Source organism: Zea mays, chromosome 9 (assembly GCF_902167145.1).
Source record: "Zea mays cultivar B73 chromosome 9, Zm-B73-REFERENCE-NAM-5.0, whole genome shotgun sequence".
NCBI classification, from domain to species: Eukaryota; Viridiplantae; Streptophyta; class Magnoliopsida; order Poales; family Poaceae; genus Zea; species Zea mays.
Genome location: NC_050104.1, coordinates 139,924,666 through 139,944,660, shown reverse-complemented (window position 1 = coordinate 139,944,660; position 19,995 = coordinate 139,924,666). Strand labels below are relative to the sequence as shown.

Here is a 19,995-nt window from a genome sequence, read left to right as displayed (position 1 = left end):
CAAGGCAGCTAGGAGCCGTTGAGAGCATTCTAGGAAGGCAATTCTTGCCTTCTGTCGCCTGACGCACCGGATACTGTCCGCTGCGGATTTCTTTCCTATTTTGGCGCAACCGACCGTTGGCGATTTGGAGTCGTTGGCGCACCGGACACTGTCTGGTGCACACCGGACAGTCCGGTGCCCCCTTCAGACCGTTGGGCCGGCCACGCGTCACACGCGGATTGCGCGGCCGATCGTTGGCTCGGCCGACCATTGGCTCACCGGATAGTCCGGTGCACCACCGGACAGTCCGGTGATTTATAGTCGTACGCCGCCGCCGAGACCCGAGAGTAGCCAGTTCGCCAGAGCCAGCCTGGCGCACCGGACACTGTCCGGTGCACCATCAGACAGTCCGGTGCTCCCAGACTGAACTGTCTTTGGCTGAACAAGGCCATCTCTTTTCCAAATTGATTTCTCCTGTTTCCAGTACTTAGACACAATACATTAGTACTTAAAACAAAGTACTAAGTCTTAGAAACATACCTTTATGTTGATTTTCACTTTGTCCATCATTTGACATAGATTACCACATGACCACTTGTGTTGGCACTCAATCACCAAAATATTTAGAAATGGCCCAAGGGCACATTTCCCTTTCAACTTCATAGTAGGATAAGCCTATAACATGCAACCAAACTCTAGGGAGTTTTTGTAAAGGTTTCGTAGTGAGAGTACCAGCTTGGTTAGATGCAACAAAGAATAGTGTATGAACTGTGAACTGTGATGATCATGATGACATAAGTGATTAATGATGTTTACTCTTTTATACTAACGGGTACAATTAGGATAGTTGCAAACATTGTATCAATAATAATACTTGGCTAATTAAAATGCTAATGATATGACTATAAATATTTCATATGCATTGTTTGGTTATCGCTTGCCGAGTGTGTATGTACTCGCCCTTATTATTTCTAAACATATACTTGTTGTGTGGATACACAATAGTTGTTAAGTCTTCTTAGAAGAAAGAAATGTTGTTGTGGATACACAACCTTTGTGTAAGTTTTTTGTATGTTTTTGTAACACCGCCTTTTGTTATTCACTATGACGTCGCTATATGTATGAATTCTAATTCTGAGTACATATAATTTGCATTGGGGTTTGTCGTTAAAAGCGGATGTGACACATTGCACACTATTTTCTAAGATTTCATTTTTCTTATATTTGTAACGATTTGAAGTCCAAAAGGGAGCCATGAAAAAGTCCTTTTCTTATAATTTGCACTGGGGTTTGTCTTACTTGTGTATATGAACCACATGGGAGCAATGAAAACGTCCTTTTCTTGTAAAAGCTTTAAGATCTGTGAGTGTTGTGTCATGGACCATTGATGATTGCTGGTGATTTCAACTTGATTTACAAGGCTGAAGAAGATAAGAATAACACTAACATCAACTGAGTATGATGAGGAGGTTTCACAAACTGATCAATGACCTTGCTCTAAGCTAAGTGAATTCCCTCTAATTGGTAGGACTCTCCCACCATAGTGAATCTTGACATAGTCTTATGCACCATAGAATGGAAGGAACTGTTCCCAAATTCATTGCTTCAAAGTTTAGCTTAAAATGATTAGATCATCGTCCACTTCTTTTATGGTTGAAGGATAATATCTTAGGAAGGTGCATGTTCCATTTTGAAGCTTTTTGGCCCAAGATTGATGGCTTTCTAGAGGTTGTATCTTTGGTATGGTAGCCTTTTCAGTTATGCAATGCCCTTTCTCAACCTTAAACCTTAAGTTGAAAGCATTATGATTGTTGTATTCTTTCTCTAGATGAAGCCGCAAACGTTTTTGTTTCCTAAACACTTTAAATCAGGTTCTACTTTAATTTTGAGGACTCAAATATAAGATTTGTTGTTGAAGATGATCTAAGCTATGCCAGAGGCTCTAAAAGATGCTGAGAGGCTTTTTTCCTACTGTATACTCCCTCATTTATTTTTATTTGTCGCGGTTTAGTTTAAAAATAAACTAACATACCATGAATATTTGAGAACATAGGTTGCATAAAATAAGATTAAAAATGTGGATTTACGAAGGAGATGGTCTACAGTTTATACTTGGTTTTTCTTTGCCACGTGGTGGACTGGTGGTACACAGACGCTGAGATGGGAAAAATTGTTGCGTCAAACCAGAGACGACAGAAATTGTTTTTGTGAAACCAGCAAACGAGGAAGGCGAGGAGACGTGCTCTGCTGCTGCAGCCTGCAGCGGCTTTCCTTCCCCCACCATCGCGTGTGAGTCCACGGTGTGATGTCACGGAGCGGTGGCGGCTTTCCCGATCCACTGTGCGGGAGAAATCCCCGTGCAGCCTTCTTCCAGCTCTTCCTACTCTTTGCTACTCGTCTTCGCTGATTTCTGCCTTAATTCCATCCCTTCCCTGCCTAGAACTTGCTTTGCTTCACCCCATCACAGCTTTTGGTGCCTCGTCATCGGCGACCTAACCGCCGGCGACCAGATAAACTAAGCCAGGCCCTTCGCTCCGAAAGTCGTCTCTCGTAGAGAGCACTTGCTCACCTGCTCCTCGCCCTCCTCTGCTGGCAGTGGACTTGCGCGGAGTGGAGATCCATCCGGACCTGGTTCGATTTCTTCATCTCGGTAAGTAACCCTAGCTGCTGGGTTGATTCTTTTAACTCTTAGGAGCTTCTTTTGTTTGCTGTAGGGAAGGATTCCGATTCCGAGTGTTCAGTTTGTTACTGATTTGTTGTCTGAGAGCAGTAGCAGCCTAGCGTGATAATCTATCCATGCACGGTTCGATTAGGTTCTTCTACTCCATAGCGAAAGATCAATATCAGTTTACACAACACAACGATTCGTGGTAGCCGAGGTGCGCGGGCATTTATTTTTCTGAAATACGGAGAAATTTGGAATTCAAACCCCATACCCCACATCCGAGTCGTCCCCTGCCCTGTGTCACTGTGTTGCCCTGTTGTCCTCGTTTCGTACTTGCTTTGGAGAGCTTGGCGCTACTATAAGGCAATATCATTTGGGAGGTGTCTCATCACTTCGGCTTCCCGTTACGAGCTGAATTAATGAAAGCTGCTCTGTCGGCTTCCAGGCTACCTCCTTCGAACCTGCATGAGCTGCCTGAGCTCCTCCCTCAGACCCTTGTTCTCTTGATCACCTGTATTCTATGTGCTTCCTCTAATTTATTAGCACTTTCTGATCTTGTATATTTCTTGTGTGAGTGAATGGGTTATTGACTTATTGCCAAATTTACTGTAGCTATACTCATCGATGATTGAACTCGTGGTTATGATTTTTTAGGATGTCCTTTGCTTTCAGCAAGCTGGGGCATAATCGCATGAGCTGGGAAATTTAGGACTATGCCTAGTAATTAACGTTTGAAACTAAAAAAACATTGTTGTTGTTTTGCATGCCATGCGTCCACATGATGTGGTGCTGTACCTATTGTCTTTGCCTCTTTGGAATTACAAGATGCTATTGACAGGAGGTGGCATTTGGGAAGGTGTCACCACCATGATTCTCAGTTAACTGCAGCTAGATGCATTTTCTTAATCTTTCCAGGATGGGAACATGCAGTTAACTCTGACCATTTGCTGTTTTTGATAAAGTTAGCAATACACCAGTGCTTAGATGGACTATCATTTTTGCCATCTGTACCTTTATATCATTTATTATGCTGCTGATGTACCTGGAAATTTGTTTCTTGTAATGGATAGGTTGCTTCTCTGTCCAGTGGGTGGATCACTGGATTGTGGGTTGTGCTAACTGCAGGCTGGCTTGTCAGCCTATCATAAGGAAAGTGAAAAAGAGACAACAAAGCAATTTGTTGTCTCATTCTTAGGAGCTGGCGAGCACTCGGCATGGCAGATGCTAGTTCGAGGACTGACACCTCGACTGTTGTAGACATGGATGATAAGAATCAAAGGGTAGCCCCTCTTTTCTCCATCTGTTATATGTTGTGTTCTTTATGATTGATCATTCGTGAACTGTTAGGGGATGATAGCATAATGTTGGTACTGTGCCTTGACTCTGATCTTTCTAGTAGTCTAATAGGATGCGAAGTCCAATAAATGATGTGTTGAGCTCATGTTCTCTGATGCACATAACTTTTTTTGCCATGTCTGTTTAATCATTTTCAGAACATTGCGCTCTCACGTCAAACGAAATAGATACAGATTAGATATCAGCCTTTAAATTTGGCAATCTGTGTTATTGGTCTCATGAAGTGGGAAGTTTCACTTGAAGTGCCTTAAAGTATGAACACTTGAATATTATTAATCTCTATAAATGAAACTTTGACTAAAGTAAGTGTTATGAATCCTAGTTCATAACGGGATAAACAACGTGGGGAAGATAGCCGGGTGGAGTTGGCTTGGGGGGGGGGGGGGGGGGGGCTAGATTATTAGAGAGATCCGCGACTAATTCTTCTTCATTGATTGATTCCCCCTTAAGGAGGTACAACCCATCCTTATATAGATAGGAAGACTTGGCCCCCAAGTAACTAACTTAATCTTATCTAATCTAATCTAATCCCAAGTAACTAACTCAATTTTATCTAATCTAAACTTTATCCACTAATCTTAACCCTGAGCCTATCCCTATGGGCCTCCATGTCCTAGGCTGCCGCCCCATTACATTCCCCCACCCTTTGAAGACAGCTCGTCCTCGAGCTGTAATGGGGTGCATGGTAACAGCCTTGCTGTCTAACTTGATATGCATGTGAAAGTGCAACCCTAACTACAAGCCTTTTACATCTCGATTTTAATTTATTTGCAAATAAAATAAAGAACCTAACATATGCCAAGGTTGGCCCCCTGGATGCCATGGGAACAACCTCGTCCAGGCTGCAAAGGCACGGACGTGGCAGCTCACCAGTCCTACGGCCTGAGCTACCGCGAGTTCCAGACTTCCAGTGGAGACAGCCACCCAAACAGGCGTATTCTTGCTGTCCACATGGCTATGGATCAGGACGGTGAGCTGGAGTGCAGGATCGGCCAACCCTGCTGAAGGCCTTGCCGCCCTATGTGTCGCGTGTTGTTGGACACGCAATATCGATGCAAGTCGCTGTGCCAGGGAACAACGAACTGTAGCCTGCAGCCGCGCCGCCGCTTGCCGTGCTTGACGCCGCGCTAGGAAGCCACGTGCCGCAGCCTGAAGACGACAAGCCAATGCCTGCAGCCGCGCTGCCGCTTGCCGTGCTTGACTCCACGTGCCGCAGCCTGAAGACAGCAAGCCGCTGCCTGCAGCCGCGTCGCTGCCGCAACTTGCCGCACTGGACCCCCGCACCAGGAAGCCACGTGCAGTCGTGTTGTCGCCGCTGATCGGCGGTCAGACTCCACCTTTGCCGCAAGTAGATCACGGAACTGGAGGATAGCAGATCGGGCCTGCTCCAGATTTGCCCTGGCACGAGCGAGCTCCTCACGCCAAGTACGTACATCGTCCGCAGCAGAAGTCACAGTAAAGGATCCTTGACTCATGATACAAGATGTTATGAATCCTAGTTCATAACGGGATAAACAGCGCCAGGAAGATAGCCGGACGGAGTTGGCTTGGGGGTGGGTGGGACTAGAGTATTAGAGAGATCTGGGACTAATTCTTCATTGATTGATCCCCCTTGAGGAGGTACAACCCATCCTTACATAGATAGAAAGACTTGGCCCCCAAGTAACTAACTCAATCTTATATAATCTAATCCCAAGTAACTAACTCAATCTTATCTAATCTAATCTTTATCAACTAATCCTAACCCTGAGCCTATCCCTATGGGCCTCCATGCCCTGGGCTGCCGCCCCATGACAATAAGGATGTTGTATGGATGGATTAACCCCTATAAGCCACTTGGTGATTTGAGATGGTCTAAATCCATAGGAAACAAGTTATTTTTCTTGTATTTTCCTTCTTCCTGTTCTTGCTTTTTATCTGTTTCATCTGTTACTGATCTTGTATTATGGTTTGGCAACAAGTTGTTTGCATGTAGCTCCAAATTTGTTAGATTTGCTTTTGAGTTTGCAAGCATTAAATGATGTTGCAACTTTTGTTCACACTAAGCACATCCTTGCCTATTTTACGTTTGAATTCTGTGAAGAAAATTGATTACTAGTTGATAGAAAATTTTGATTTTGGCCTTGGGGCCTTTGGAGGTACAATGGACAATCTCCTAATTTTAGTTACTTGTGTCAGATTATTTTACGAAATTTCAACTTCTCTCTGTGGGACATCTAATGGTACAGGTCTTGGAGAGATGCATGTAAAGTGGTAATGTCATTGTGATGTTATTGTATGTTACTTATTCCACTCATCTATGATCTATGTATTCCAATTAAAAAAACGACCATCTATATACCATTTCATGCTATTTTTCCTTTACGTTATAGTTTCATGCATAAACAATGAATTTCTGCAACTTATCTTAACTGGCCTGTGCAGTTAGAAAACGGACAGAGTGGAGCCATGGTCCCGGCTTCTAATTCATCTGACCGGTCTGACAGATCTGACAAACCTATGGACCAGAAGGTATTAATTTTGTCTCCTATCTCTCTGTACTCTTTAGTGTTTGTTACCATTTCACAATGATGGTATCTAGATGATGCATTTGGTATTCTTTAGGTTTTACGACGGCTTGCCCAAAATCGTGAGGCAGCAAGAAAAAGCCGGCTGAGGAAAAAGGTATTATTAGCATGACTGTGTACACCTGGGATCTATTCCTACATTTTTGGTGCAGTGTGTCACTCCCTGATGCATGCATGTATGTGCACTAGTGTGAATCAGGACTGAGGTTTATCTGCCTAGTTGTCATCAGGGGTGAAGCAAACCATGGTCCATTCTACTTGAGCTTTAATCTGTCCCTGTCAACTACATACCCTAATGTTCACCTTACAAAATTAGGCAAATAATTAGGTTTCATCAGATTGATACATTAACTCTTGAACGTTGACACCTATATAAGTCTAATTTTTGAAATCGCCTAAATTGTACCAATTTACGTGCGCCGTATGTGATACCACATTTATTTTACCACTATTTATATGCTTTCACATTTTCATGAGCTTCTACGAAAAACAACTCTGCGTCTAAGAATAACTTAAGTAACTTTGTGGAAAATAAGAACTCTGCCTTTAATATAATGATACAGAGCTCTCCTGTCCGTTCAAGGAAAAAAAGAGAAGTCCATATTGGTTTTTTCTACAAATGCACACAACACAGATGCTGGGTGGTAATGTGTTATGTAGAGAGATGTGAGCCCAAGTCAGTGTCAATTCCTGTCATCCCATGGTTTGTGATTGTGTAGTATGTATAAGTTTGATTTCGTGCATCAGGGAGATAGTACTGTATGGTGATGCAGTTACTTGGATAGCCTGCAAGTGTGTATGATTTAGAACTTCGGAAGTTCGGATTATGTAGATTGAAGTGTGTCCAATAGTTTTTCTTTGTTCACTTTCAGGTTTATTTATTTGCTAAAAGCCCTTTCTAATATTTATTGTTTTCAAAGGCATATGTGCAACAGCTAGAGAGCAGTAAGCTAAAACTTGCAAGCCTGGAGCAAGAACTCCAGAAAGCTCGACAGCAGGTGTGTTTATTTGGTTGATACTGGGGACACTTTTTTTGCTGACAGGTCTCAAATGGTTCTTTTAATTTTATTGCTTGGATATTAATTGTAGGGAATCTTCATTTCTAGTTCTGGAGATCAAACTCATACTATGAGTGGAAATGGTAAAATTTCTCTCTCTCTCATGCACACCCCCACACATCCTTTCTGTAATTGCTTTTTGCAACCTTACATCATTGTAATGCTCAAGTGCTTCAAAGGATTATAGCTGACGAAGTAAGCTCATCTCTGCAGGAGCTATGACCTTCGATTTAGAATATTCTCGATGGCAAGAGGAACAAAATAAGCAGATAAATGAGCTGAGGACTGCAGTAAATGCTCATGCAAGTGATAGTGACCTCCGTCTTATAGTCGATGGGATAATGGCACATTATGACGAGATATTCAGGCTGAAGGGCATTGCTGCAAAGGCTGATGTGTTCCATATACTTTCAGGCATGTGGAAAACATCTGCTGAAAGGTGCTTCTTGTGGCTTGGGGGTTTCCGTTCGTCTGAGCTTCTAAAGGTGCATGCATATGATATAGATCAAGTTATATGAAACCACCTTTGATTTCAAATAGTCTTGGTACCTGCCTCAAAATGACTGACACCCCACACACCATAATCACCACCTCAACGCACACACACATCACCACCGCAACACACACACATCACCACCACCACCAATTTGTAAGGGCTGTTATCACCTATATATCAGTGCAACTACTTCCATAATGTCCAGTTGTCCACTTCTTTTTGGTATTATTCAATATCATTACAGATGTCAGGACTGTAATTTACAAGGTATCCCCCAATGTACCAATGACATGATGACATGAATCTTAAGGTCCTGCATGCTGTTGTCACATCCAATGGCTTTTACCAGTTTGTAACTGTAATATATTTTCCTTGACAAGAGTGCTGTGTAGATGCCCAAAACAACTTACATTTATAGCCTATTGCAGGAGTATTTTCCTTAGTAGGGCGTGAATTTTTATTTTATTTTATAATCCGTACCATTCAATGGATGTTTCTGCTTCAAGATGAACTATTCCTTACACTTTTGTAAAATTGCAGCTCCTTGTGAATCAGCTTGAGCCTCTAACTGAGCAGCAATTGATGGGGCTGTCCAATCTGCAGCAATCTTCTCAGCAGGCTGAGGATGCATTGTCACAAGGAATGGAAGCATTGCAGCAGTCCTTGGCAGAAACGCTGGCTGGGTCCCTTGGTCCATCAGGATCTTCTGGAAACGTGGCAAACTATATGGGTCAAATGGCTATGGCCATGGGAAAACTTGGCACACTCGAGAATTTCCTTCGCCAGGTAAACTTTTCAGATACCTCCAACCCTGGCAAACATTTAGTTTTGTTGTTTCTGTTGTTGACTGTCATAGGGAGATCATGTCATTTGATTCGATACATTTTCTCTACTTTTAAGAAATATATGTATGTAGCTCTTGGTGTTCCTAGCTCTGAAGACTTTTGGTGTTCTATTATCGTTAGGCTGACAATCTACGACAGCAGACCTTACATCAGATGCAACGTATCCTGACAATCCGACAAGCTGCTCGTGCGCTTCTTGCAATCCATGACTACTTTTCACGTTTGCGCGCACTGAGTTCTCTTTGGCTTGCTAGGCCACGAGAGTAACATCACCCCCGTTGGGGTCACTCGATGAACTGATCTGTGAATGTGGGACTGCTGGCTGCAAACTCGCAAAGCATTTGCAGATGACTGGAGGATCAGTCCTCTCTGTACAAGTTGTATTAACATCTTCTGGTCTCATATTGTGCTCCAGTGTTGTACAATTTAGGGAAAAGCTTGGATTAACTTGTAAGTTATCATGAATTTGTTATTGGCATATTGTACAATTGTATTAGCAATAAAAATAGAAGTACATAAGTGCTGGAAGCCTGGAAGGATATCCAGAATCTATATTGGTTGGAAACGAGCAGCAGAAGATTGTTATAGATTGTTATGTTGCTTTGAATATTCGGTTGTAAGTGCCTTTTTTGGGGTATATAGAACAAAGAAAGATTCAGGAGAGATGTAGGGATTCACCAGAGGCTATCGGGGATTGTGCTTCTAGGAGCTCCCTGGACTATCTCTAGCAAGTCTCATATTAAGCTCTACTCTGTAAACAGTGATACATTGAATTGAACGTGCTACGGTTATGATGGTAACATTTGCTATGCATTTTTTAGGATGAATTCTGTGACATTAAAATTTAGTACACATTTTGACTGAGGATTCTGTAAACATTTCTTTCACAAGTTATCTAGGCAAAATTCGAACTTTTTCTAACGCATCGAAGAAGTGCATATGCTTTCGATTCCTGGGGAATTCCGGTATTTTCCATCAAATTCTGGTAAAGCATCCTGGGCTCCTGGCGGTTAGCCAAGAATTCCATCAATTGCTCTATACACGACGTCGTCGACGTGTAATGTAAAGCTACAGCGGTTCAACTTCGACGGCGGCCCCAGCCTCGCTACACTGTCGCTATCCATTTTCCCCGTCACGAGCTGCCATGAGCAATTAAGTCTTCTTCACTTCCTGGTTCCCAGTATTGGTCGAGGCGATCTGACGGAGGGAGCAGCCAAGTCAGCAAGTACCGCAGCACCAAGCAGTCGAACAGCGCCGAAGATGCCAGGGCTCGCCGCGTCGGCGTCCGCAGCTCCGGCGCCGTTCTCGTTGGCGACCTCGCGCTTAACCCCGGTGAGTACTCGCCACGAGCGGCTGTGGTGCTGTATCCCTGGTCGGTGCTAGGATGCAGAAGTGCTGGTTTTCTTTCCTTCCGGCGCTGCGCGCTTAGCTTGCTCGATGAAATGCATCAACCAATTCGCATGCCGCTGGTGCGGTAGCGTTCTGGAGCAATACGTGCCCGTTGCAGATTCACGGAGTGGGATGGCGAGGCTTTGCTTTGCCAGTGCCAGCTTGTGATCCTAGTGAACCTTTCTGCCCTTCTTGGCTCTGCAACGCAAGTTTATAGCATCATCCATGATCGCGTTTTCGCCACGGGTTCCATATGATGCTGTTTTATTTCCTTCCCTCCCCGGTGCCGGAGGTGGTGTGTGTGTGTGTTGGGGGGCCGCATTAGGGCAGCTCGCCCACTCAACGAGCTGAAGGAGTCTTGGCTCGAAGTATGGCTTACGAGCTGCACCCTAATAAATAAAATTGCATTATATAATGACTTAATAGTATATAAATATGAAAATTATAATTATCATTTAACACTATAAGTAATCTAAATTATAAATTGTCTTATATTCATCGTCAAAGGCTAAGGAATGAGTCAGATAGCTATAAAATTATCTAATATCTATCATTATTATATTGGTTGATTAATTTTGTATAGCCAGCAAGCCGGCTCGCAAGCCGGAACGACGGGCTCGGCTCTTGGCTCGACTCGTTGGACCAACGAGCTTGAAAACCTGGCCTGGCTCGGCTCGCAAGTCGCTCTAAGCCGAGCTCGAGCCGGCTCGCGAACCTCAAGCTTTTTTTCAGCCCTAGGCCACATTGAATTGAACGTGTGACGTATCAACATGCTCCTGTTTGGATATTCGAGAAATGTGGTACACATAAAAAGGTGTGCTGGTTTGATATGAACCGCACACGCTTGGTTGATGGAATTGTTGTTGCATCAATAGTCAATCCATTACACAGGGGCAGATTGTTTGTTGGTTTGAATGCTATGTTTGTTTACGTTGTGCAGTACATGAATAAAAAACTTGTCTCCCTTTCCCCACCATTGGCCAATTGAAGTCTTGCAAAAATTGCTTTGCATTCGGTGGCTGACAGACAAATTTATCACATCCGATTTATTAGGCATTGATGACGGGATGGAGTTTCTTAGCTTACATTATTTGGTAGTTACACATTGCTATATTCATCTATTGATCTTTCTACTTGATGCTTCTTTACATAGGTTGCAAGACCTGCTCCAAGTTTCAGAACGCAAGCTTGTGGATTGAGGTGCTGGATTGCTGCAAAGCTGAAACTCCGCAAGGCATTGAAAAGGCATCACGGATGGCAACTTCAAAGAAATCTAGATGCTCGAGGGAATGATAACGTTCCAGATTGCTTGGAGGCTGCATCTCTGACTGAAAAGAGAAGTCATTGGAACATGCATCTTGCTTATGGTTGTCACTCTATTGGGAAATCCGTTGTCTTGAGTCCGTTACTTTGCATGTGCAGATGTGCTTATCACAGTTGTCATTATTGTCTTAATGCCTTATGATTTCGTCAGTGCTGCTGACACTGGATTGCTTCATACTTTTGATAGTTACATTCAATTTGCATTAGCATTATAAGCAAAAAAATGCTCAAGAGAAACTTTCTTCGTCATATTATCTTACAACTACTTTTTACTGCAAACTTCTTGGCAATTTTTGTCTTTATGCTTTCATGTTGCCCTGACTGTTTCCCCTTTATGCAGATTCTGGAGGTGAAATGGCCAACACAAGCTCTGATACTTTGGATAGTTCAACTGTTCAGGAAAAACCAGTGGTTCCGGGACACATCATCTCTGAAATCAGTTCTCATGTTCAAAAGGAAGAGTCTGCTGTGTCCAAAAGACGCTCTAACAATGAACCATCTCTTTGCATTGCTGTAATTGGAGCTACTGGTGAGCTGGCAAGAACTAAAGTTTTTCCAGCATTATTTGCTCTGTATTACAGTGGTTTTCTTCCTCGGGTATGAACATAGAATAACTTCTGCTACTGTCATTTTCATGTCACACCTTTCATTTTCATTTTTATGCTGCAGAATGTTGGTATATTTGGGTATTCTAGGAAGAAATTGACAGATGAGGGCTTAAGATCTATAATTGAAGCCAATTTGACCTGCCGGGTGGATCACCAGTATGTTATTTGGCAACTTTCCATATGATAATTATTGTGATGGCAGTTGCATTGACAAAATAAAAAAATAGCACCACATTTAGTATCTATACTATTTCCTTTATAGCTTTGAGATTAATATAAATAATTATTATAGCCAACCCATTCTTATGATGCCTTTAATAAGCTGCACAGCATGGTTTTAGACCAAACGATCTGTTGTTTAGGTTGGTGCTTGACACCACTTCGCTTCTTCCAAAGTTTTTGGTGCATGCACTAACATAGTTTTTCTGTCATTTTAAAAATAGTTTTACTGTCGTAGAAAAAAAGGCTTTACCAAACTAAGAAGAATGTGTTCTGATGTTTATTGTGAATGCAGTGAAAATTGTGATGACAAGCTAATTGAGTTCCTCAAAAAGACGTATTATGTAGATGCCGGACATGACAACCAAGAAGGGATGGTTAGATTAAATTCTAGGATGTCACAAATAGAGGTAAAATTTGATCTCATAACTGTTTCTGAATCTTTTGGGGTACTTGAAATAGAAATCCCATTCATTAAGTTCCATCACACCCATTTTTGTTTCACAGGGCATTGGTGCTGCAAACAGAATATTCTACCTTGCTGTTCCACAAGAGGCACTCCTTGATGTAGCATTGCCACTGGCTGACGGTGCCCAAACTAAGCAAGGCTGGAATAGAATAATTATCGAGAAACCATTTGGCTTTACTGGTTTGTCCTCACTGCGGGTAACACAATCTATGCTGTCAAGGTTTGAGGAGAAGCAAATTTACAGGTACTATTCCACCTTTAATGTTTAATCCTTTCAACCTTAACTCCAACATAAAATTTGGTCCCACGGGGAGTCAAACCCAGGACTTGAGTGCTAATGAGGCCATCTAACCAATTGAGCTAGACACCCATTCACATTCCTTCCAACCTTAGCTGGTTTTCCCTTTTTTGGATTGTTCAATTACGAAGCTTGACATTTTTATCCCATAGGATTGACCACCTTCTGGGGAAGGATCTGATCGAAAATCTTACTGTCTTGAGATTTTCTAACTTGGTGTTTGAACCTTTGTGGAGTCGAACTTACATACGGAATGTGCAGGTACACTTCAAAAGTCATTTTGCACATGCTTTATTATCTTGTATATACATGAATCATGTAGTAATGTGTGTGAATTGTGTCAGGTCATTTTTTCTGAAGAAACATCAAATGAAATACAAGGGAGGTGAGTTAATCCTATTGAATTGCCTTAACAGCATTGAATGTTATAAAACCATACATGTTATCACAAACTCTAGGCTAACTCTGCGTGAGTAGGTCATTATTAGGTTTGTTTGAACTTTACAATAGTCTCTTCTGTTTAACCTTTGAAATTATCTCTTATCTTGGTTCTCTTTATTGAAAACCGATTCATGTTTCGGCATTCTAATTCTGGATCATTTAGTTCAAAACCATATGCCCTTGCAGGTACTTTGGAAATTATGGGATAATCCGTGACATAGTTCACAGCCACATTCTTCAAACAATAGCTCTATTTGCTATGGAACCACCTGTAAGTCTTGATGGAGAGGATATCCGAGATGAAAAGGTAAGGTGGTATAATTTTTTAACATAGGAAATCGGCACTACTGTGCTAGATGGAAGTTAGAAAGCGCTGGCTTTGATACAGGATCATAAGAACTACCACTTATGCAGGTGAAGGTTCTCAGATCAATTCGGAAAGTGAACCTTGATGATGTTGTTCTTGGTCAACTTAAAGATATGTCTGGTAAAGTTGACAGATACACAAAATCCATGATACCAACCTATTTTGCTGCTGCTATGTACATTGACAATGCACGCTGGGATGGGGTACCATTTTTTATCAGGACAGGCATGGGACTTATGACGAATAGGTACGTTAAATGAGTTTCATAACTTTTATCAGGAAATGTCCTAATAGTTTAATTTCTGAATTCAGCCACCTCATTGACTAATTGTCGCGCTGTGCTGTTATGATCTTATTGCATTTCTATAACCTAACATCTCAAAAGGTAGAATCAGGAATCGATTCATATGCAGATAGCATGCTGTTCTATCAAATGTTTCAGTAGTGCACCCTGTTCTGATCACTTTGTTGATAGCCTTTGCAAGGTTGCCACATTTTTATGAAAGAATATTACCAGTTTTTATAGAAAAAAACTACCGTCTGACAAATCGATCAAGCATAACTGAAGTAGTCCAATCATTGATTTCCTTCAGAGCAGAAATTCGAATTCAGTTTCGCCATGTCCCTGGTAATATCTACCGTGAACGCTTTGGCCATGACATAGATCTCGACACAAACGAGCTGGTTCTACGCGATCAACCTGAAGAAGCAATCCTGTTGAAAGTCAACAACAAGGTCCCAGGGCTTGGGCTCCAGCTGGATGCTTCAGAACTGAACCTGCTTTACCGGGATAGGTATGGAGATCTCTTGGATCGCCTTATGATTTATCCATAGAACTGTCATTAAACCATGAACTTTGATGTGTAGGTACAACACCGAGGTACCAGATTCGTATGAACATCTTCTACTGGACGTGCTAGATGGAGATAGTCATTTATTCATGCGCAGCGACGAACTGGCTGCCGCATGGAATGTGCTCACTCCGATAATCCATGAGATAGATCAGAACAGAGTAGTTCCTGAGCTCTACGAGGCTGGGGACAGAGGGCCTATCAATGCTTACCATCTCGCTGCTAAACATGGGGTGCGATGGGATGACGACTGGTGAGTCGATACATGGCAAAGATTCTCGATGCGCAACGAGATTCATTACCAATTTTTGTCGTTGTATCGCAGTCAGATGTACAATATGCCTTCTGTAATCGGCCTGATCAAGGACTTTCAAGGAGACATGCCTTTCAAGGAGATATGCAAACATGGTTTCTTTCCTGTCCTGTAGACTGTAGCACTGTTGATTCAAGTTGGAAAAAGAAAAAAAGGAGAAAAGAAAATATGCTTGCGACAAGCCGAGGCCCCATGTCTTGTGCGTTTAGCATCTCGTTTGCCACAAGTATGGCAGTGTTTGGAAAATGGCAATGAAAAGATGGCGGCAATCGGATCATACGTACTTTTGGACTTACATTATAACTTCCTATATAATATCAAAATGAAAGCAGAAGAGGTCAATCCGTACGCAAAACGGTAGGGGTCAGGCTTTGTTTGGTTTGGGGATAGGATGGTCCGAGATAGGATATTTCACTTTAGAGCAAGTATAATAAGAGAAGTCCTTAAGGGCCCGTTCGGTTGTACCGGAATAAGCCAGGATTTAATCCAGCTCATCAAAATCTATATAAATTAGAGAAGTAATCCGGCTAGGAATCAATCCGGGGCTCTAATCCTAAACAACCGAACAGGGCCTAAGTAGGCTGAGATGGAGGGAAAAAAAAAGTGAACCAAGAAACTCTGAGAGAAATAAGTTGGTCCTGTATTAATAGTTAAGAGCTGACCATTATATGAATAGACTAAAAGATTGACTATAATAAACTTTATAGCCAATAGTTGGCTATATTATTAAACTTGCTTGAGCATAGTGTTTGCTTAAGAATCGATCAGAGATAGGGATCATCCTACTATGGAATATACCACGTAGATTCGGGTTCAGCTCGTTCTTGGAAAAAGAATGGATGGAGATATACCAATGGATCACGATCCAAATAAATTTTTATGATTCGTTAAAGCTATTAATAAATTTTGTTTTAAAAATGAATAGAAATAGAACACAATGATTATAGTATACAATTTAAAGTTTATTACCACTCCTATCCACGTGTGATGAGCGGGTTAGCGTATGCTTGCAAGGAAGAAGGGTGTGCAGGCAGCAGGCCCGGTGGCATCGAGCTGATATTTTAGAGATGAACCCAAATATCCGAATTTTTTGTATTTTTTCCTTTTGTTGGAAAAAAATTCAAGTTTAGACCTTAAAAAATTTTAATGTCATTTTTGGACCCTTTGCTCGGCGCCATAGGCTATGGCGCCGAGGTAACACATCTCGGCGCCAAAGGCTATGGCGCCGAGGTACGTGCTGCGCTGGCACAACCCAGACGACGTGGCGCCGACGTGGCACCGAGCTCGGCGCCAAGATCTATGGCGCCGAGCTCGGATGTATAATGACAAAACTCATCTAGCTCAGTCGGTAGAGCTCAAGGCTTTTAATCTTAAGGTTGTGGGTTCGAGCCCCATGGTGAGCGTTCAATAGTTTTTTTGTCTTTGTCACTAATTTGTTTTTTTATCCATATTTTTCGTTTATGTTGCTGATTTGTCCGTCAAATTTATTTCTCATCTAGATTTTTTTTGTTTTTGCGACTGATTTGTTTATTCATCTAGATATTTTTTGTTTTTATTTTTGTTTATTCAAACTCCGTGACGCAAGGACCATGCACATAATCTATTGGAGCACTCCGTGTATGTACCACTGTGCGCAGAAACTGCTTTCTAGAGAGTAGTTAAATGGTCACTTTGTTTTATGCGTCCTCTACTAGCAGTAGCTAATAACTCAATAAAAACGGGGAAAATCCTGGGGGTACGGATTGGATATGCGAAGGTGTCGAAGTCCACAGCTAGTTTGGACGTTTTCAGATCATTTTTCATGTTTCAGTCTTCAACTACCGACTGTCGTCCTTTGCACAGATTCCGTCGACAGAGAACGCGTCAAAAGAAACAAGAAGAATATGCGCTAACTATATAGTACTGCAGTTGAAATATGACATGTCAAATTTAGTAGCTTCACAATATCTTAATAAGGACACAAATTTAGTAGCATGCATAGCTATTTAGATGTTAGGATTACATGGTAGTATTGTTTACATAATTATTTAGATGGTTGTATCAATATTATTTGCCTAATTATTTACTTGACGGTAATGTTAGACGTAAGTGCATTGATTAATTTATGAATTTTTTAACTGTATTAGATGGTAGTTATTATAATTACTGACATGATAGTTGTTATAAAAAATATGTGGTAGTATTATTTGCAGTGTTATAGGTGAGATGCTGGATCTAACGTGGGAGTATGGAGAGGAAATTAGGGATGGTTTTAGGTGCAAGTATTACCGTAAAGTAAAGAGCTAAAGAGGTACTAAAAGATTGAAGTAGTAGCATATGTATATTTGCTTTCGTCGTTTGAAGCTCCGTCCCTTCCTTCCAAGACCTAGCTAGTCCTAGACTACTACCTGCTCGTCAGTCAAAAAATCGTATGAAGCAAAAAAAAATCTAAGTATTACCGTATGAAGCAAAAAAAAAATCTAAATGAAAAATAAATTTTGATGGACAAATCAGCGGCATAAACAAAAAAATCTCGACAACAAAAAAAATCAGCGACGATGGGGCCCGAACCCACAACCTCAAGGTTAAGAGCCTTACACTCTACCAACTGAGCTAGAGAGCTTTGTAGTTATATATTCGAGCTCGGCGCCGAGCTCGGTACCACGTCGGCGCCACGTCGTCGGGGTTGGGGCAGCGCAGCACGTACCTCGGCGCCATAGCCTATGGCGCCGAGCAAAGGGTCCAAAAATGACATTAAAATTTTTTAAGGTCTAAACGTGAATTTTTTTCCAACAAAAGGACAAAATACAAAAAATTCGGCCCAAATATCAAACTTCTTATGTATAAATATAATTTAACTTAATTAATATATTTATATATGCATACATTTTTATCAGCGAAAACTAACTTGATATTAAAAATGCATCAAACTATTTATATAATATCTTAAAAGTTTCTTCAAACACTTCTTGATGCAAAGTCATTAATAATGGTGTTGGTACCAATCTCATTCAATAATTTCTTCTCAACACATAAAATTGATAGACCGTTCAATCGTTTTTGAGACATTATAGATCTTAAATTATTCGTCAACAATTTCAAATTGAAAAAAATTGTTTCAACTGATGCCACATTCATAGACATGATAAATAAGATCCGATAAGATATAGATATTTTAGGATAAGAATCTATCTTTTTAATATACTCAAAAAAATCTGCATAGAAGACATTGACGTTTCTAGCAAACTTAAATTCAGAATCCTCATCTCAGATATTAGTTCATTTATGTCAACATCAGATGAACCAGGCAAACAAAATATTTCTGCAAACTTAGTGCAACAATTTTTCAACTCAACCTCATTTAGTGAATTTAAGGTTTATGGGCTCAATAAGAAACCAGATATATTTTTGAATGTCTGAAGCTCTTCAAATCTACTTTCAACGATGTAATTGTAATATCAACCATAACTTTTTTTGGATTTTTTTATTGAGTTAAAACCAAGGTACCGATATAGGGAAGACAAGAGAAGAATCCTACCAGATTTAGGGGGCCTAGAGCCACCATCCCAGTGGCCCTCTACTATATCCAGTCTTGGGTGGCATGAGTTAACTTGGTGTCACGCCAACTTGATACCGAGTCGGCCACGAGCAGTGCGGTATTAGGGCTGGCATAGCCATGAGCGACAATGCATGGGCCCAACAGCCACCGGTAGCGAGCGTAGAGGCGAGGCCCGACCATAAGGTCGTGACTCATGAGGGAGTCAGTCGCTATGTTGTTTTTGTTATTTGTTGCTCTAACCATTTTTGTTGCTGGTGTTTGTCTTTTGGTATTGTTTAATATATTTTATATACATAGTGTTCGTATCTAGAGGGGATGATTTGCTCTAATTTGGGATTTTCAAGAAAATCCTCATGGAACAATTTCTGCATTTAAGTTATAAATATTTAGAAACACTTATTCACAATCCTCTAGGCTACACTCTTAGTCATTTCACAGGAGATTTTCTATTTTGCTATTATTATCAGCGGGGCTTCAAAAATTTGCCATTAGACCCTCAAATTATAGACATAGATGGACCAACAAATCATAGGCATAGAGCAAAGGGACAACGATCTGAATTATTTCATCCTTTCACCCTCCATTAGAGAAGATTCACTAGAAGGCACAAGTGTTTTGTTCTTAGATTAGTGACTAGTCAATCCAAATTGGAGAATGAGTGGTCTTAGTGAAGCATGAGCCTTGGTGACTCAAAGGAGCTCAACCCTTTGTGGATGCTTCAACATAGATTAGGAGGATGTGGCAACACCTGGATACAATGAGAGAAAAAGTTAGTTGTTTCTTGTCCTTTCTACCTCTTACATTTACATTCATGTTGATTGGCCTGCTTAGTGCTTGTGTCTACCTTAACTAATTTGGTGACAACTAGATTTGCTTGTTCTAGTGTGCCTCTTAGCTTATAGGTCTTTAGTTTTTCCATGTAAGGACTATATTGCTAGTCTATGTTAGCTAAAGACATGGTTTAGTGTATTGGTGCTAAGGGCATCTCATTTTCTGTTTATATAGTTTGGATAGTAAGCCATGCAAGTCACAACAAGAATCGTGAGTAATCTTGTCGGCTAAAATAATTCTTATCTGCCTTCGCCAAGTCGATGAGAATTAAGGTAACTCCCGTCGACCACACTGTCAGGTCCATGAGAATTAATTAATTTCTATCGGCTGTCAGATTGGTTGATGGGAGTTATCGTTAACATGACTACACCACATCCTTCTC

At 41.3% G+C, this 19,995-nt stretch overlaps 2 protein-coding genes across 5 annotated transcripts; both read left to right on the top strand.

Annotated features, from left to right (window-relative positions):
- The first annotated feature begins 2,159 nt into the window (after positions 1–2,159).
- On the top strand, positions 2,160–9,793 carry LOC100217305 (uncharacterized). Of its 4 annotated transcripts, none has more exons than XM_035962133.1 (10): positions 2,181–2,629; positions 3,715–3,924; positions 6,179–6,275; positions 6,425–6,511; positions 6,605–6,664; positions 7,488–7,565; positions 7,657–7,708; positions 7,839–8,110; positions 8,662–8,907; positions 9,087–9,793. In XM_035962133.1, exons 4-10 carry the CDS (start codon positions 6,449–6,451, stop codon positions 9,231–9,233), a joined length of 918 nt encoding a protein of 305 aa, XP_035818026.1. In that variant the 5' UTR covers positions 2,181–2,629; positions 3,715–3,924; positions 6,179–6,275; positions 6,425–6,448; the 3' UTR covers positions 9,234–9,793. The 4 variants fall into 4 exon arrangements, with proteins under 4 accessions (XP_008658211.1, XP_035818026.1, XP_035818027.1 ...); NM_001143652.1 differs by having other exon boundaries at positions 2,407–2,629; positions 6,179–6,253; positions 9,087–9,552; XM_008659989.4 differs by lacking the exon at positions 6,179–6,275 and having other exon boundaries at positions 2,160–2,629.
- A 186-nt stretch (positions 9,794–9,979) lies between these two features.
- LOC100304292 (glucose-6-phosphate 1-dehydrogenase) lies at positions 9,980–15,407 on the top strand. Its single transcript, NM_001361277.1, has 12 exons — positions 9,980–10,298; positions 11,509–11,722; positions 12,019–12,275; positions 12,348–12,442; positions 12,801–12,915; positions 13,013–13,218; positions 13,425–13,533; positions 13,617–13,657; positions 13,900–14,020; positions 14,128–14,327; positions 14,674–14,874; positions 14,948–15,407. The coding sequence occupies exons 1-12, from the start codon at positions 10,227–10,229 to the stop codon at positions 15,186–15,188; spliced, it is 1,872 nt and encodes a 623-aa protein (NP_001348206.1). The 5' UTR covers positions 9,980–10,226; the 3' UTR covers positions 15,189–15,407.
- Positions 15,408–19,995: the final 4,588 nt, after the last annotated feature.

Coding starts and splice junctions, on each gene's coding strand:
- LOC100304292 (NM_001361277.1), top strand. CDS start 10,227: ATGCCAGGGCTCGCCGCGTCGGCGTCCGCAGCTCCGGCGCCGTTCTCG. Junction 13,658..13,899: donor TCAAATGAAATACAAGGGAG/GTGAGTTAATCC, acceptor ATGCCCTTGCAG/GTACTTTGGAAATTATGGGA. Junction 14,021..14,127: donor AGGATATCCGAGATGAAAAG/GTAAGGTGGTAT, acceptor CCACTTATGCAG/GTGAAGGTTCTCAGATCAAT.
- LOC100217305 (XM_008659989.4), top strand. CDS start 3,859: ATGGCAGATGCTAGTTCGAGGACTGACACCTCGACTGTTGTAGACATG. Junction 6,665..7,487: donor AAAGCCGGCTGAGGAAAAAG/GTATTATTAGCA, acceptor TTGTTTTCAAAG/GCATATGTGCAACAGCTAGA. Junction 8,111..8,661: donor GTTCGTCTGAGCTTCTAAAG/GTGCATGCATAT, acceptor GTAAAATTGCAG/CTCCTTGTGAATCAGCTTGA.